We start from the raw sequence: 18,673 nt of genomic DNA on the forward strand, positions 1-18,673 counted from the left end.
CAGGAGTAAACCTAGGCACAATATGTAATTACAACATTACCCTTGTACCATACCGCGGGGCTTTGCCCCCGCACCCCAACCCACGTAACTTCCCAATTTGGACAGATTCTTCCGCTCCGCTCTGCTCCGCTCCGATCCAGCGTCTGTCCCGATATGGTATATGAGTCATACCATAACACTTTCATATTCACATACATAGCACTTCGGTGCTTGAAACCCTGGCATGAAAAGTGTATTTTACTTCTTAAAAGTGTTAATAGTACTATTTTTTTGTGTAATTAAAGATTTGAGTGTTATGTGCATAAACATGAAAGTTTTGGAGGGAGATATGTAAATACATAAGAATTGTGTGCTATGTAAATAAATGCCCCTTAATTGAAAAGGAAGATGCCATTGATTGTTTTAGGACTCGCATTAATGACTCATGCTGTTAGCTTCTTATACCTCCTGTTGTACGTACAGATCAACTGCATCTACTGAGCATTCTTATTGTCATAATCATTATTATTAAATTCATCCCAACTATTTTAGGCCAGCATTATGAATTCTCAATTTCTATTATTTCTAGCTAAGTATTGCATAAGTGCTTAATCTAATCTTATAAATCATTTAACGCAATTTCCATCCATATTACCTTTCATCCAGTCTTTTTGCTTTCTCATCCTTAAATATTTGTTTTATCCGTGCTGCAGTTCCTTCCCTTTGGTATATGTACCCAAATCACAGGAGCTTATTTTCTATTAACTTATCTTCAATATGCACCACTCTCACTGTAACATTAATGCAAGTTATTAATTATTATTTAAAGATGTTAAAAAAAATCAAATATTAGGCATTTGCTAATAGCATGATTGTACACAACATACGTCAGAAAACTACACAACCACTTAAATAAATACCCTTATAAAAAACTAATCCTAAGTATGTATGTTTGTATATTTATGTATGTATGTGTGTGTGCACATTTATGCATACACACCCACATAGTATGTATATATATATATATATATACACACACACAACATCCTAGAATCATATGGAGACCCGGACACTAAATCATCTTGGCTCAAGGAAAAGAAAGGATTAGCTTATCCTATATTCTTTCTAAGGGGACAATTTTGGTTAACTGGTTTGAGTCAACTAAAGTGCAATTAAGCTTTAACCAAATTACTCCTAAACCTTCAATACTTCATCCCTTGATGATTTGGACCCAAAATCTTAGGTCCTAGCTTAGACACTGGATGGAATGGTAATGACAGTAGGTTGAATAGTGCTAACTTATTGCACCAATAGGTTATTCCATTCCACCTTGGTAACTTCATGTTCAAGCATGCATACCATGAACAAACCAATGCTCTTGGGAAAATCAAGAGATTATTAATTTTTTTATTCTAATTTTTGAAAAATACGTGATTATAATGTATATAATTACATTTAATATAACATTGTTATTAAAAAGGATACCACAAACCCATCCAAAAAACCATTACCTCCTAAAAGTCATTGCATGAAGATAATAGCAACTTACCTAAAATAATGAAGCCCATCCTTTATTTCGATCAATTCCATGGACAAAGACCCATCCCATCGCGGCCAATAACTTGATGGAGTGACAAGAATGGTTCTGCGTGGGTTGTGAATTGCACGTCTTCCACCATGCATCTGCCTCAAGTTGCCCCCAATCTCATTGTTTTCAAAAGAATTAACAACTCTAGAACCAAATATTTTCCGCAATTCAGACTCAGCTTTTAAGTGTTTAGGATCCGCTGTTAGGATTGAAGAACCGACTTGCTTTTTCGTAGCATCAATCACATTCTCATTTCGTTCTTTAGCACTATGACAGATGTTTTCATTAGAAGCCTTTACATCAATAGAAAGCTCTTCTAGAATTGAATCTAATGATTCTTCGACTTTCCCTTTCGCGAATTTCTGTATCTCCTTATTTTTTTTCTTTTTCTTCTTTGATCTGCGATTAATAGCAGGAACTACGTCAGAGGATTTAGTAACCACATATTGCTGCTTTTCCGAAATATCTTCTGTACTAACGTTAGCAGTATCCTCTTCAGAGCCCTGAAAAGTACCATGCAATATGATAAAGGAAACTTGAAAAGATTTAACAACAAAAAATTAAAAAAAAAAAACTGTAGCAGCTCAAACTTTTCCAGATGCAACCTATAGCTATCGTAAGCAAGTTAGCGAGATAGGGTTAAGTCCAAGTGTTATGTTAAATTCCATTTCTACACCAATTTTGAGAAATAATCGGATTGAGTAAATCCTACCTAGAGCTGAATTTAAGGAGATCTAACCACGATGGTGCTAATCTTAAGCTCCAAGTGCTCCTAACTGTTAGAAGTGGAGCCCGGTCCGGAGCCCGGTCCGGAGCCCCGCTTCCGCTCACCCGATTGCAATGTTTCGTGATCTCCCGCTTCGATCACGAAACAGTTGCGTTCTTTCCCGCCTTGCGTCGATTCGCGAACCGTAAGTGCCAACCACTCCTGCCTTCCTCTGTTGTGAAGCGAAACATCCCTTCGTTCCTTCCTGTTTGTGATAAAAGCTTCGGATGGCTCTCCTTGGGTTTAGAAGTCACGGATTGAGTTCTTCTTCGGTTTCCTCAGGATAGAGGAATGTTTCGTCGGGGTAGAGGAAGAGAAGTGCAGACGGTAGTTCCTTGCGGCTAAAAGAAGAAGAAGATTGTTCCCCTAGGCTTCTTCTTGGTGACTTGTGGTAGAAGAGAAATTGAGTTTATTTCTCTTGTAAATTTATCTTCTTCGGTGTATCTCGGAATAGAGTTTCTTCGGTGTATCTCGGTGCAGAGAGAGAAAAACAGAGAGCAACGAAGTGGAAGTGAAGAATTCCTCTTGTAGGTCGAGATGATCAACTGGTGTAAATTTTCTCAAGTAGAAAAATCCTCTGCAACTCCATGGACGTAGACAATTTGCCGAACCACATAAATCTGTCTTCCGCTGTGTGTTTTTTTCTGGTGTGATTTTTTCTCGTTCTATTTTTCGCTTCATCGATCGTTATCCTATTTGATTTAAATATATACCACATCAACTGGTATATATCTAAATTTCGTCATAACAACTGGTATCAAAAATTTGTTCGGATCTGAGAAAGAATGATGATTGCAGATAAAGTGAAGATTTCATGCATCGAGAAATTTGATGACACAAATTTTGTTATTGGAAAATGCAAATTGAAACTTCATCTTCCGTTATTGGGGAAAAGACCTGAAAGGATGTATTAGGCTGAATGTAATTTGTTGGATCGACAAGTTCTGAGGGTTATTCGATTGACCCTATCGATGTCCATTGCACACAACATCGTCAAGGAGAGGACCACCGCAGCTCTCATGGGAGCCTTATCAGGTATGTATGAAAAGTCATCGGCGAATAATAATGTGTACTTGATGAAACAATTATTCAATTTGAAGATGGTGGAAGTTGTTTCTGTTGCTCAACGCCTGAATGATTTCAATACTATCACAAATCAATTGTCGTCTGTAGAAATTGATTTTGATGATGAGATATGGACACTGATCTTGTTAGCTTCATTATCAGATAATTGAGAAGTCATGAGGATAGCTCTACAATTAAATCTAAACTGAAATATGATAATATTCGTGATTTGATCTTGGCTGAGGAAGTTCGCAGAAAAGATTCTGGCGAGATCATCTCAGGTACGAGTTCGACACTGAATATTGATTTTAAAAGGAGATGACATGAAAAGAACTCAAATAGAGGGAGATCAAAATCAAAGTCTAGTCAGCAGGTTGTCTGCTGAAATTGTGTCAAGATTGACCACATAAGGAGGAACTGCAGAAATCTCAAGCAGATGAAAAATTATAGCGCAAATGTGGTATATGAAGAATCACTGGATGCACTATTGTTGATAATTCATAGTTCTTTTGAAGACTTGATATTGGATTTAAGGGCTTTGAATGTGGTAGGAAATCTACCAGAGGCCACAGTGCATGGCAGTGATGGAAGTGAAGAGGAAAGTGAGTCTGGGACATCCATTCTTATTGTTCCACAGACAGATGTTGAAGAACCACAAAGAAGAAATCTTGCAAGATACTTGCAAGATAAAAGTTCGAGCAAGTGAGAGCTGACAGAACTTCCACCAGTGAAGAATACATTGCAGAACAAGTGGGTGTACCAGGTGAAGACTGAGCGTAATTTTAGTAATAGGTACAAAGTTAGACTTGTTGAAAAGACTTTCAGCAGAGGCAGGATGTTGCCCATGCAGTGGGAGTTGTAAAAAAAGACAAGAGTAACCCAGAAAATAGTTTGGAGGTGCAAATCTATGTGAAGTCCGTTGATATGTTGACTGAGAGTGTTACTCTTGAGAAACTGAAGTTGTACATAGCTTCAGTTGGTCTTTTGGAGTGAAGACAGAGGCTTTGAGTTGGAGGATTCAAGGTAAAGGATTCACAGTGGAGGATTCATGGTGGAGGAAATCAATTGAGGAAGGAGATGTTGTAGTTTGTGTACTGGTCTCCAAGTGGGAGATTTGTTAGAAATGGAGCTCGGTCCGACCCCCACTTCCGCTCACTCGATTGCGATGTTTCGTGATCTCTCGCTCTGTGCTCCCGCTTAAATTGTGAAATAGTCACGACCGTTCCCGCCTGGGTCGATTCGCGAATCGTAAGCGCAACCTTCCTCTGTTGCGAAGCAAAACATCCATTCGTTCATTTCTGTTCGTGATAAAAGCTTCGGATGACTCTCCTTGGGTTTAGAAGTCACGGTTTGAGTTCTTCTTCGGTTTCCTCGAGATAGAGGAAGGTTTCCTCGGGGTAGAAGAAGAGAAGTGCAAGCGGTAGTTCCTTGCGGCAGAAGTAAGAAGAAGATTGTTCTCCCTAGGCTTTTTCTTGGTGACTTGTGGCAGAAGAGAAATTGAATTTATTTCTCTTGTAAGTTTATCTTCTTCGGTGTATCTCGGTGTAGAGTTTCTTCGGTGTATCTCGGTGTAGAAAGAGAAGAACAGAGTAAAAAGAAGAGAGAGCAACGAAGTGAATGAGAGATATTCCTCTTGTAAGTCGAGGGTGATCGACTGGTGTAAATTTCTTCAAGTAGTAAAATCCTCTGCAACTCCGTGAACATAGGCAAGTTGTCGAACCACGTAAATCTGTGTCTTTTTTCTGGCGTAATTTTTTCTCATTCCATTTTTCGGTTCGTCGATCGTTCTCCTGTTTGATTTATATATATACCAAATCAACTGATATACATCTAGATCTCACCACAACACTAACAATCAACATCCAATTATCATTCTAACATAACATCTTCCCTGATGAACAAGCAAATGACCTCAAAAACAGCTGTGAGGCCATAATTACTTCACTACTCTTGAGGATACGGCAAAGATACTGACAAAGAGTCGCTAAAATGTAGGATTTTAAAGAGAGAACAATGTGCATAAAATGAAACAAACACTGGAAGCGGCATTGAAGAAACAGCTGCCAGAGGAAGAGTGGAGGTGTGGCTTTATAAATGACGGCAAGTCATTATTCTGAAAACAGATGAAAGGATCCAAACATTCGTTTGCCAATGAATGGTCTAATTTCAAAGAGCTCAGCAATGGCGCTTTCTACACCGGTTTTCTTATCCTCCCCACTCCTATTTATTTGAATCTAAAATCTTAAAACAAATGACAATACAGTTTATTGTAGAATTTAGCTGGCTTTAACAATTATTAAACCAAAAGGCTTTCTCGAGATGTAGTAAATCATACTTGAATTAAGCCCTATTTTTACCCAAACAGCTGCTTAGAAGATAACTGTATGGATTAACATAACCATAAAGGAATACCAAACGCAACTTTAAATGATGACGAGTTACAACGTTGGAGGGAGAAGTAAACCTAATGGTAATAGATTTTTATGCATCATCTGTCACACAAGAGACTGGTGAATGGCATACAGATTTGAGCATTAGCCGACAAAGAAATCACAAGCAATAAAAAATAAAATAAAATCCCTAATGCAACAAAAGCATAGAAAATCACAATCCAAACACTATATGGCATCAAAGAATCATGAAACCAAAACAAACGGATCATTAACCCATAAATTGCGTAGTTGAGAGAAGACCAACCCCGTCGTCGAGGAGATCGAAGAGGTTTCTTGAAGGAGCACCGGCGATGGGAGAATCGGACTCCTCGTCCACCTCGTCGCCTCCGATTCCGCCGATGCCGCCGCCGCCGCCGGCATCTGGGATGAGTGACGAGCTGAGACGCTGCTCATCTTGCTCCTTTAGGACTCTCCTCAGCAATCGAGCGGACATTTCTGCCCAGTCTTCTACTTGCTCTCAAATCAGAAATAAATTTGAGGGCAATTAGGCTTCCTGCGCCATAGGGCTTAAATATTCTCTCTAATTACATTCTTATCCCTCAAAATTTAACTATTCATTATTTTAATATTCAAACCATTTTTTAGACTAATTAAATCCATATATTTAGACTCGCCATATGATTTTTTTTTAAAAAAATAAGAAATAAAACTAATGAATTTTAATATTTTGAGGATAATTTAAATTTTGAAAATAGATTAATATTAATTTGATAAATTTCAATTATGCTGAAGTTTCCTTGATGTTTGAGATAAAAATTAAAATATAAAATAAAAACAATTAATTAAAAAAGAATTAAGGTCGATCGTTGCATTCTAATAATCATAGCTAAAATGTAAAATTCAATCTTTGCTTAATGATTTATTCTAATACAAAACAATTTGAATTAGAAAGCGATTTGCTTTCACAAAATGATAGACTCACTTAAAATTGAAATGATAACTCAAAATATATATTATCTAAAACATAATTATCAACAATTGTGCATAATAAAGAGGCATTTAAAAATCAAAGAATAATTACTTACATAGCACCCGAGACATTGCTATTTACAAAATCCAGCATTGTGATATTATTGAACTTTCGAACCAATGTATTTAAGCATGTCACGATCAAATCATTGAGAATTTGATAAAAATGAAAAACATGGGTTGGTATTTTATCATTAATTTTGATATTTGGATGAGAATTTGAAAACATGGATGAAAGAGAGTGCTAGATATGTTTCGGGTAAGTATGTAAACAACCCAAAAATTAATTGGTCAATGTTCTTACATGCGACAATAAAATTACTAAAATTTGGTGTTGCTTGTGAGATAAATAACTTTTATGAGGCTCAAAAAGAATTGAAGGTTACAATTAAGTTTTATGCGGATATAGTTTTATTTTTTAACTTTGATTTCATTGAATAATAATTATCATTTTTGTTAAGATATGTTTTGTGTGAGAAAAAAATTTGGTAGCTACTCCAATCATTGATGGTGTTTAAAAGATAGCCCCTTGCGCTATCAATGACTTCTCAATTATCTTCTCCGAATCCTTCTCATGTAACTCTTATAACTTACATAATAAATAACATTTCATTTAATAATCTTAATTAATCTTACAATCAACATTAATTATTAATATAGTGAAATTTTAGTTGAAGTAAGCAGATTATTTTGTAATTTATTATTTTTTAAATAAGTACTGTCACACACCATAAAATATAAAAAAAAATTAGGCTTACCCTTGCTTAAGTCGCTGATATAAATAAAGTATCAGTGAGAGTCCCTTAAATGAGAGAGATTTGGTAGGTAATTTGGTCTTTGGTGATATTTAAACGAGAGCCCCTTAAAGTATCAGTGAGTCCTTAATTAGCTTCTTTGCCTCCCGACTTTGCCTTGGTCCTACACAATTCCTCATTTTTTTCATACAATGTTAAACCAACTTAAATCATAGCCTCCCTCAACTCAAAATAACATTCAACTTCTTCTAAACTTATGTACATTCTCATGTAACCCTTATCACATACCTACAATAAAATTCATTCAGTAATCTTTAATTTATCTTACAACCAACATTACATATTTATATAGTGAATTTTTTAGTTGAAGAAAGCAAATATTTATGTGTAATTTGTTACTGCCACACACCATAAAGTATAAGAAAATAAATTGAGCCCATCTTCGCTTAAGTGGCTAATATAAATGAAAGAACGAGTTTTATCGAAAAGAACGTGATCGAGCCACATATGCGAATAATTATTAAATAATTGCTCTTTTCTTTGGGAATAAAAAATAGTGCTTTTTCAAGACAACTCATGGCGAGTTCCTCCCAAAGTATAGGATCTCAATTGTGAAAATGTAAGTAAATAAACTATGTTAAAGCAAATTGCTAAAAAATCCTTAATAGTTCAATAATAGAGTGTTAGTCTTGTAAACTGAAAGTCCTTGGATCAATCCTATGTGATTTGATTTTCTCTATAATGTCAATTTAGTGTCTTGTTTTGCATAAGCTTTAAATATATTGTATTAATATAATCATTTAACTCGTGTATGTTATTCAAATAAAAATGAGTTTCAAATGCCCTCAAACATGACCGAACTGAGGACCTTCAATTTACCAGATCAACGTTCTACCACTGTGCTATAAGGGCTTTTGAGCATTTAACTTTAACACATTATATTTAATTACATTCCAATATCTGAAATCCTACCACTAAATGAAATTTGAATGAACATGAATCTCCTTATATTATGAGGAGCTAATGATTTCTTTTGAAGTAGAGCAAGTTCTCATTCCTAAAGAAATAAGCAAATATTTAAGAATTATTATATCTAATTTGTGTTACTATGCAACTAAAAAGAAATAGAGATAGATTAAAAGAGAGAGTATACTTTGTCTTTAATTAAGAAATCTATCAAAGAGGAAAAATAGATCCATGTTGCTTATGTTGCTCAATTATGGTCTTCTCAACAAAAAAATGTATTACACATTCTGTCATTTATATTAGCCACTTGAACAAAGATGAGCCCAAAGTTTTTTATATTTTATGATGTGTGGTGATATACTTATTTAAAAATTAACAAATTACATAATTATTTTCTTATTTAAACTAAAAAATTTGCTATATCAATAATTAATGTTGAATTTAAGATAAATTAATTATTACTAAATGAAAACTTTTTTTTAGTTTGAAGGTATAAAGGTTATAAGAGAATGTATAAGAGTTTTGAAGAAGTTAAATGTTATATTGAGTAGAAGAGGCCATGATTTAAGTTGGTTTGGCAATGCATGAAGAACATGGGAATTGTGCTTGAAGCAAGGTAAAGGAGTCGGAGAAAGTAATTAAAGCTCGCTTTCAAAGATATAATAGAATTATGTTCTCCATCAGTTAGACTAATTTTGATTCAATCAGATTTTTCCTAGCATTTATATTAGGGTTGGCTCGCTTGTTTGATGAATGAATCAAATGTGAGTTATCAGTAAGCCAAATACAAGATGCTCACGAATGAGAACTTCTTTGTCAGCCATGCTTTCATGGAATATTATATTTTACAGGGATTTATGCATGTACAAAGATGACTAATTAAATAAACTAAAGTTATAAGAACATTCATCTAATTTTAACATCTTTATATATTTTATATTCTTATACTAAGACACACTATTGTCTTTATTTTACAGAAAACTTAATGCATCTTAGGAATGCAATATGAGCACAATTGGGTTTAGGGTTTAGGCAGTTACTAAACTTTTATAACACCCTTCATTAAATAAAATTTTGATAAGAACTCAAGTTTATGCCAAATATAGAAATAATCAAATCTCATAGCTACATCTACTTGGACATTTAAAGCTGTATCTATTATTCTTTTTCGAATACATCTGAATATTTTGACAATGTTATGTTGGGAAATTGACATACATACCACACAATTCTTAAGTTCTTACATTTCTAACAATCAAAGTTTGATATGTACACTTGTCTAACACCTTGGTGTCATAAACTCATGGATGAAAATATGTAATTTACTTTTAAGAAAATAATAGTAGTGATACTTTTGGTGTGATGTTGTTCATTATATATTTTGATCATCCTCTTCCTCCATAATGAACCCATGGTAACAAAGACACCACGAAAACAACTGCGGCATTGCGGCCAGCAACTTCATGGGTAGCATGAGCTACTTGTGGATTTGCTTCCCATTTGCCGGCAGGATGGATCTCTTAAAGTCTAAGAAACCTTAAAATAAACTTTAGGAAATACCACCACCCAATTCCAAATAAACCTTAGGAAAGGAGATCAATAAAATATAGGGGCATTTACATAAATACCACCCAATTCCTATATATTTAAGTATCTTAACACCTAAACTTTGTTTTTCTACATTTATACCACCGCCCAAATTTTTCATATCATATAAAAAGATATTATCATGTTAACCTTTTAAAAGGGAAATACACATTTTCTTGAACATTGCATATTGCATTAAAATCAATAGTGGTTACCAAAATGAGCTAAACTACCCTTACATATGAGACAAATCATCTAAAAGAATAGAAAAAAGATCTATACAACCATCTACATGCTTCAAAACAAAATTATCCTGTAGAGCCAACTTAGCACAAAAATGAGTTGTTCTATTATAATGAAATAAAACTTGTCTAAAGCAAGTGAGAAGCGCCACATCCATAGCGGTTGGCCACGCCAAATGCTTATGCTCCATGGTGGATTGGAGGTATTGAATGATATTGTTGTTATCACTCTCAATAATGACTCCATTGCACTCCAACATCCAGGCCTCCAAGATAGATTACCGAAAGAATAGCTTTCCACTCCACTTGGGAGCTATCCCAATGCTCAAACTTTCTACCCATAGCCATCAATCCATTCCCAATCTCGTCTTGAATAACACAATCGGTCCCAATTATACCGTAAGAAGTAAGAGCTCCATCCACGTTGATCCTGATCCATCCAAAGGTGTTGGCGGATGCTAAAAATAGCTCGAAGACAACCCATCGGGCTGGCTGGAATGGAAACTTGTGGGTCACCATAAGAGACTCCAAAATAGTATCTGCAATGATAGATGGAGGGCCATGAGATCTGCCATGGGTCTTCACATTGTTGACACAACAAGGAAATGGAGCTAGAAAATTCACAACACAAAAGAACACACAGATTTACGTGGTTCGTCAAATTGCCTACATCCATGATGTTGCAGAAGATTTTACTAATTGAAGAATTTACACCGTTTGATCACGTCAACAATTATGGGATCTCTCACTTGCTCTCTCTCTCTTTACACCGAGATTCACCCCTCTTTACACCTCTCTCTCTTTACACCGAGATTCACCCAAGAGCAAGAACACCAAAGAAGAAGAAATACATACAAGAGAAAAAAACTTATTTCTCTTCTGTCGCAAGCCAACATTAAGAAATCAAGAAGAGCACCTTCTTCTTCCACTGTCTTCTTCTTCCTGCTGCCAAACACGCAAAAGCAACTAAGAAAGAGCACCTTGCAAAAACACATTTTTCTGCCTTCTGCTTTCCGTAAGCCTTAAGAAGAATCCAAGCATGGAGTCTCCTTTCTTGTTTCCGCAAACTGAAGGAGGCGCGGACTGCTTTGCGAATGGCAAGAGTAACCTTCTGTTTTTGCGAGAGACGGGGGAGGGCTTCTGTTTCGAGCAAGACGGGAGGAAACAACTCAAAACTAAAGAGGCAGAAGTGGGAGAGAGAGAGAGGTGGGAGCAGGTAACAGTTTTTTTTTCGTTTTTTCTGAACCGGGCTCCACTTCAACAAATCTCCCACTTGGAGACTGGTACACATGCAACATCGTTTTCTTCCTCAAACTGATATTCTCCATGGGTGGCGTTGCTCATTTCTCAATGTGTTGTCCTCCACCTCTACAACTCAAGGCCCTGCCTTTGGCGTCCTACCACTTTTCAAAAAACTGACAAAATTAACATTCTTCTGTTTCCCCATAATGCAACTCTCACAGATGCTGAGATCAACTGACTTCAGTTCTTGTAGCTTACCTCTGGACTGAAGTTCTTTAATACCTCTCTGACTCATGTGACCAAGTCTGCAATGTCATAACTCTGTTATACTCTCTGCAACAGTAGTATCAACACTGTTAATTAAACCAGTAGTCATACATAACGTATATGTTTTCTTACCCCGAGCTAATACCAGTGCTCCTTTAGTAACCTTCCAGGTGCTATCTGAAAACACTACTGAATGTCCACACTCATCAAGCTGCCTAACATAAATGAGGTTCTTCTTCAGTTCAGGAATGACCTTTTGCAGAGTCCACTTGTTCTTGTTTAGAAGTGCAAGGTCGATATCTTCAATTCCTATCACGTTCAGAGCTTCTCCGTCTGCCAGATATACTTTCTCAAAGTCACCTGCAATATAATTTCGCATCAATTCCCGATGGAAAGTTGTATGGAAAGAAGCTCCTGAATCCAATATCCAATCAACAACAGAATTATGAACTGTCAGCAGTAGTACATTCTGTGTTTCTTCAGCTACCACATTTGCATTGTCAATCTTTTTTTTCTTAGGATTCCTGCAATTCCACTTTATGTGGTTAGTTTTTCCACAATTCCAACAAGTTACTTATTTACCAGTCCTTAACTTACTTATACCAGCAGGTTGTCTGCTGATGTTCTTTGATTTTGATTTTCCCCTGTTTGAGTTCTTGTTCTGTGATCTCCCCCTGGAATCAACATTTAGTGTCGAACTCGAACTTGAGATTTTGCCAGAATCTTTCCTGCGCACCTCCTTAGCCAAAATCAAATCATAAATATCTTCAAATTGCAGTTTAGATTTACCTGCAGAATTACTGACAGTCATCCCCATAGCTTCCCAGCTATTTGTCAATGAATCCAACAAAATCAATGCATGTATCTCATCATCAAATTCAATTTTCACAAATGATAATTGATTTGTGATACTATTAAAATCATTCAGGTGTTGTACAACATATGTACCTTCCACCATCTTAAAATTAAATAACTTCTTCATCAGATATACCTTGTTATTCGCTAATGATTTTTCATACATACCTGACAGGGCTGTCATAAGATCTGCAATATTCATTTCCTTGACGACGTTGTGAGCAACGGGCCTCGATAGGGTCAATAGAATAACCCCCAGAACGTGTCGATCCAACAAGTTCCATTCAGCTTCATCCATTCTGTCAGGTCTTTTCCTCAATAACGGAATAATGAGTTTCTTCTCATAGAGAATATTTGAATCTTCCAGTAACCAAAATCTGTGTCATCAAACTTCTCGATCCCTAAAACCCTCACTTCATCCGTAGTCATTGACTCTGATACTAGTTGGGGGGAGCGAGGGCGAGTATCTTGAAATTGAGAGGCGTGTCTCCTGGAATGAAAAGAAGTGTCTCTTGGTGTGAAGAGGTGTGTCTCTTGGATTAGCGGGTTGGGGGGAGCGAGGGGGTGTTTGCAAATTCATCTGTGGGTTTTATCTATAAATAGATGTGTAACCCTATGAGTATGAAACACCTCTGAAATAGTGAATTCGTCGCTCCGCTCCCGATGATGTAGACATCTTTGTCGAACCTTGTTAAATCTTTGTGTTCTTCTTTTCTGGTATAAATTTTCTCATTCCATTTTTCGCTTCGTCGTTGACCGTTCTATTTCTATATATAACAACAACCGGTATAAGAGCGAAAGATGCCTACACCCTCGGGATTTAACGCAAATTCAGAAGAAGAACACAAAGATTTAGGGCGAAACAACGCAAATCCAGAAGAATAACACAGAGATCTAACGAGGTTCAGCAAAGATGCCTGCATCCTCGGGAGCGGAGCGACGAATTCACTATTTCAGAGGAGTTTCATACCCATAGGGTTACACATCTATTTATAGATAAAACCCACGGATAAATTTACAAACAATAATCTTTCACTCATGTTTGTCACAATCCGAAGTTCTCTGTTTCATCGACATTATCTCGAGTTTTGCATCAGACATTGTCATTTAAAATTAATTTTGCAGTGAATTTTTCCTGTCTTGTATTGAAACAAAACACACCACAAATGAATTCAAATAAACATGAAATTTTTCCTGTCAATTGCAGCAATTTTCCCACAGATTCCTGTGATTCATGAATCAAATTTTTCACATGAAGCACATTTCCTGTTCGCACAAAAGTCGGCTAAAATACTGCGAACACCAGCCAAACTCCACATATCACAATTTCTCCTGCGACAAACCTGCGAACAATCCGCGAAATTCACGAACTCCACCTATCACAATTTCTCCTGCGATGAACATACGAACTCCGCTGACTGAACTCTATCTGTCGCAACTCTTCCTACGACAAACTTGCAAACTCCGCTGACCGAACTCTACCTGTAGCAACTTCACCTGTCACAAATCTTCTACGAAGAACTTGCAAACTATGTTGGCCTTCTGTCGCAAATCTAGCTGTCGCTGTTGCCTTCTCGCGCGAACCTGCTATCTGGCCAGCCTCCTTCGCGAACTCCAGACGCTTGAACCCGCATGCTGCCGCGGATTGCCTGTCTTTTTTTGCCGAACTGTAACTGTCGCAATTTCTCCTATCGCAAATCTAGCTGTCACCACAGCCCTCTCGCGCGAACCTGCTATCTAGCCGACCTCTTTCACAAACTCCAGACGCTTGAACCTGCGTGCTGCCGCGGATTGCCTGTCTTTTTCGCGGAAGCCCTTCGCGAGTTCCTTCGTCCAAATGCCGCAAACCGCTCCGCGAACCTCCAGCAAAGGAATTCGCTTCAAGCAAAGGAAATCCAAAGTTTCCTTCCTTCAGAAATTCAAATCCAAAGTTTCATTCCTTCAGCCTCTAGCAAAGGAAATTCCATAAGAAATCCAGAGGAAATATTCCTCTAGTAGAAATCAAAAATTCCGTTGATCCCTTCCTTTCCTGATTCCGTCCGCCCAGCACCCTCCCTTCTGCATCATTGCTGCGGCTCGCAACCGCCTGGAGGGAGCGCGAAACCAACCCGCGGACTCCTGTAACTGCCTCGCTGAAACCGACCATGCCAAACTTTCTCCCGCGCAGACTCTTCCTCCTCTGTCGCGGATCCTCTTCCCGTCGCCCCTGCGAACGGTAGCCGAAGCCCCTGCCGCGAACCGTAACCGAAGTCCCTGCGCACCACGAATCCTCTATCGCGAACCCTGGCAGAATCATGGGCTCCACTTCAAGTCTGAAGCCCACAAACTCCCGAAGCCCCTTCACGAACTTTGTCTTCGAACTTCCTCTGCGCCGATCGCGCCTCTCCAAAGGATCGCGCACGAACAAATGCCCCGATCGTGAATCCCTTGCTTGCGCAGAACCGCTTCTGCCTTTCGCGCCTACTGCTCTGCCTTCACCTGTTCTGTGTCGTGAGAACATATCGCGAAGCCGAAGTGCTGCCTGGTTCGAGAGCACTGCATCCCGACCAAATCCACAGAATTCGCTGAACTTCCGCGGGAACTCCTTCCCGCAAGCAATTCGCGAACTCCTTCCTCGGCCGAATTCACCGAAGCCAGAAAAACTCTGAAGCGCGAACTCTGAACTGCAGCGAAACCATTCGCCAATCCCTTCGCCTCCGCCTCTGACCTTTCTGCGGCCAAATTGTCGCAAAACTCATCTAGCCTCAAACTCCTTCCGGTGTCGCTACTCTGATCTGATCTGCCGCGAATGCAGATCTTTCGCGAACGCGCTAGCCGCAAACCGCCGAACTAAAACCTTCTTCTTCCTCGTTCTTCCTGGGCCGATCTCCTCTGTCTTGGAACCTCTGATATTAATTATTGTAAAATTTAAGGCGAAACAACGCAAATTCAGAAGAAGAACGCAGAGATTTAACGAGACTCAGTAAAGATGCCTACATCCTCGTTAGCCGAGCGATGAATTCACTATTTTAGAAGAGTTTCATACTCATAAATAGATATAAGTCACGGATATCTTCCTAAAATTAGAACTTTCAATAAAATATTCAGTAAATTCCGTCATAATACTTCTTGGTCTCATGATTTAATCAGGAATTATACTAGGGTTTGCCATATAATTTTTGAGCTGCGCAAATTATACTACCTTCTTGAATCACAATTTCCATCTATTTTAAGTTGAATCACAATTTTAAATGAATCATGGAGAAAGAATGATTCAAGACATTTACAACGCTCTCAGTATCTGTTTTTGTCCTTTATTTAAATCCAAAATGTTGAAAATTGTCAGCCAAATAATTTACCATAATTTAATCATTTAACATCCGCCATAACAAGCAAATTTATTAGGATTTAAATCCTCCAGGACTAAATAAATATGAATCAACACGATTTAGTAAATCCTATTTGTAGCAAAACAGCCCATTAATGTTGCTAACAGGGATTTACAGAAAATGTTGTTAATAATGTACAAATATGCTTCTTAGGTGTTCCAATCCGGAGCTTCCAGCTTTCGCTTAGTATTTGGGTCCATATTGAATCTTTAAGGGTGCCTTAGCAATCAACATTTGCAATTTGCAGAACCAAAGGGCGAAAGCATCAATGCTTGCTTCATAAGGTCGGTTGATGAAACCTTCTCATTCCGTCCGGCAGAGTCATGGGATGACGATGAATCATGCTTGATAAAGCAACGAGCAAATGCGAGATAAAACGAGAAATAAGGGAAAATCCATAACAAGTTATCACTTCTATGCTCGTCAAGAAATGTTTCAAACAATCTATACTCTTGTGGTCTCAAACAGAAATAATCGATGCAAGCAAAAGCCGATCTAATCTGGCGGTAATAGATTTTTATACAGTATCTGTCACGCAATATACTGATGAATACAAGAAGATGAATGCTATTCCATACAGATTTGAGCATTAGCCGAGAAATAAATCGCAAGATAGAAAATCACAATCTAAACATTAAATCGGATTAATGAATCATGAAACCAAAACAAACGGATCATTAACACTTAAATTGTGTAGTTCAGAGGAAACCAACCTTGTCGTCGAAGAGATCAAAGGGTGAGGGAGTGCCGGCAATGGGAAAATCGTACTCCTCTACCTCTTCGCCCCCGCCATCACCACCGGCATCTGAGAGGAGATTGGACGAGCCGCTCATCTTGCTTTGTTAGGAGTGGCTGAGCGGACATATCTTCGCTGCTCTATATATCGAATGTTAAATCTAACGATCGAATGGCCCTTATAGCTCAGTGGTAGAGCGTCAGTCTTGTAAACTGAAGGTCCGTAGTTCGATCCTGCGTGAGGGCAACTCGACGTATTTGTTTTACATATTATGAAATCATGTTAATTTAATATATAAATAACAGATGTTTAAAATCTAATTTAAAAATATATATTAAAAAAATGAAAACAATTTTTAAGAGCTTAATATAATTGTCAAAATTATTTTTTAATAATTTATTAAAATTTTTATATATTAATAATATCACATTAATATATAAATTTTATAATTTTATAAATAACAAAGATTTACAAATCGATGCATAAGCTTCACAATTTTTTTAAAAGAACGCAAAGAGAAGATTAAGAAAATTTTTAGGTGATGTTTTATCTTAGATTATGTCAACAGCAGGAGACATAACCGTTGTTATAAAATTTCAAAAATTTCATATTTGGGTCTTTGGTACCTAAAATTCCATTTGTAAATTGATTTCTGTCAACAGCTCAGCCCGAAAATTAAAAATATATTTTGCAATCCAAGTTATATTGAAATCCTATTCTAAAGAACTTACTAAGGGGTCGTTTGGGACAACTTATAGGTGTGGGCGGCGTTTTGAAAACGCAATCACGTTGTTTGGTTCATTTGTTTGTCAAGCTTATTAAGAAACACCGTTTTTGTTTCCGTTGGATCGACCCCTCGTCCCACGTCTTGAATCTGTGTTCAGCGGGTTATTTTCTCCTGTGCCCTTTTGTTGTCCATCTCCTCCCTCGCTTGATCTCTCTTGCCCAAGGCCGATCGATCGCAATACCGTCCCTCGCCTCTCACTCTACCGCTCTTGTCGTATGTTGATCACATGCTCTTGTCCTAGGTAACGTCCCTCGCCTCTCTCCCTCACCTCCCGTTGGATTGCTTGTTGGTGAGTTGGCTCACTTCTTGATAATGTGATGTTTTCTATAGTTTATGGAGGATTTTTTGGTTGCAAAGGATGATCTATCTGTTCCGTTACGTAATTTTTTGATTGCAAAGTACTTTTTGCTTAAGAGATTTTTTGTTTGCAATGGGTTATCTATAATGTGATGCTTTCTATGTTCTTTGTGGATTCCTTTGAGATATTTTACGTTTTTTGGGTAATTTTGAGGTTAATTTGGTGAATGACACTTTGCATGATTCTCCTTTTTGAAAGGTTGTTAGAGTTGCTCTGATGCTACGTTTGCTTTGGCAGGGGATGCGTTGGAGGTTGTGTGTGATGTCCTTGTTGGTGGCCTTGGGTGCGTGTTGTGCATGGGCTTGGGTCTGTGGGTTGATGGTGGCATATGTGTGTGTGTGTGTGTGTGTGTGTGTGTGTGTGTGTGTGTGTGTGTGTGATGTGCTTGTTGGTGGCATGTGAGTGTGTATGATTAGGTGTGTGTTGGTAGCGGTGGAGGTTGTGTTTAGGGCTGTCAAAAAAGCTCGTTGTTTGCGAACAGTTCGTGTTCGGTTCGTCAATGAGTTCGTGTTCGATTCGTTCGATAAGTAAACGAGACAAACGCGAACAAATTTTTTTCGTTCGGTTAGTTAAACGAACCAAACACGAACAGTGATGCGTTCGTTCGTGTTCGAATCGTTATTGTTTGAAATATAAAATAATATAAAATAATTATATATATATAATTTATTATATTTTAAAATATTAAAG

The 18,673-nt window shown here is 37.6% G+C and overlaps 1 protein-coding gene and 1 non-coding gene across 3 annotated transcripts in view; one reads left to right on the top strand and one right to left on the bottom strand.

Moving 5' to 3' along the window:
- Positions 1–650: 650 nt before the first annotated feature.
- The window catches only part of LOC110029702, a 30,753-nt gene continuing 12,730 nt past the window's right edge, over positions 651–18,673 (bottom strand). Inside the window, exons 2-4 of one of the 2 annotated variants that reach the window (XM_020732122.1) lie at positions 16,816–17,071; positions 1,529–2,070; positions 651–770 (exon numbers count right to left, since the gene is read on the bottom strand). In XM_020732122.1, coding sequence (XP_020587781.1) covers positions 752–770; positions 1,529–2,070; positions 16,816–16,935 — 681 coding nt within the window. In that variant the 5' untranslated portion in view covers positions 16,936–17,071 and the 3' untranslated portion in view covers positions 651–751. Of the gene's footprint in view, positions 771–1,528; positions 2,071–6,095; positions 6,336–16,815; positions 17,072–18,673 lie in introns of those variants that run through there. The other variant, XM_020732121.1, reaches the window with a different exon arrangement.
- On the top strand, positions 17,013–17,084 carry TRNAT-UGU. Its single transcript has one exon. It is a non-coding gene; the product is annotated as a tRNA-Thr (tRNA).

Source organism: Phalaenopsis equestris, unplaced genomic scaffold (genome assembly GCF_001263595.1).
Source record: "Phalaenopsis equestris unplaced genomic scaffold, ASM126359v1 Scaffold000600, whole genome shotgun sequence".
In the NCBI taxonomy this organism is placed as follows: Eukaryota; Viridiplantae; Streptophyta; class Magnoliopsida; order Asparagales; family Orchidaceae; genus Phalaenopsis; species Phalaenopsis equestris.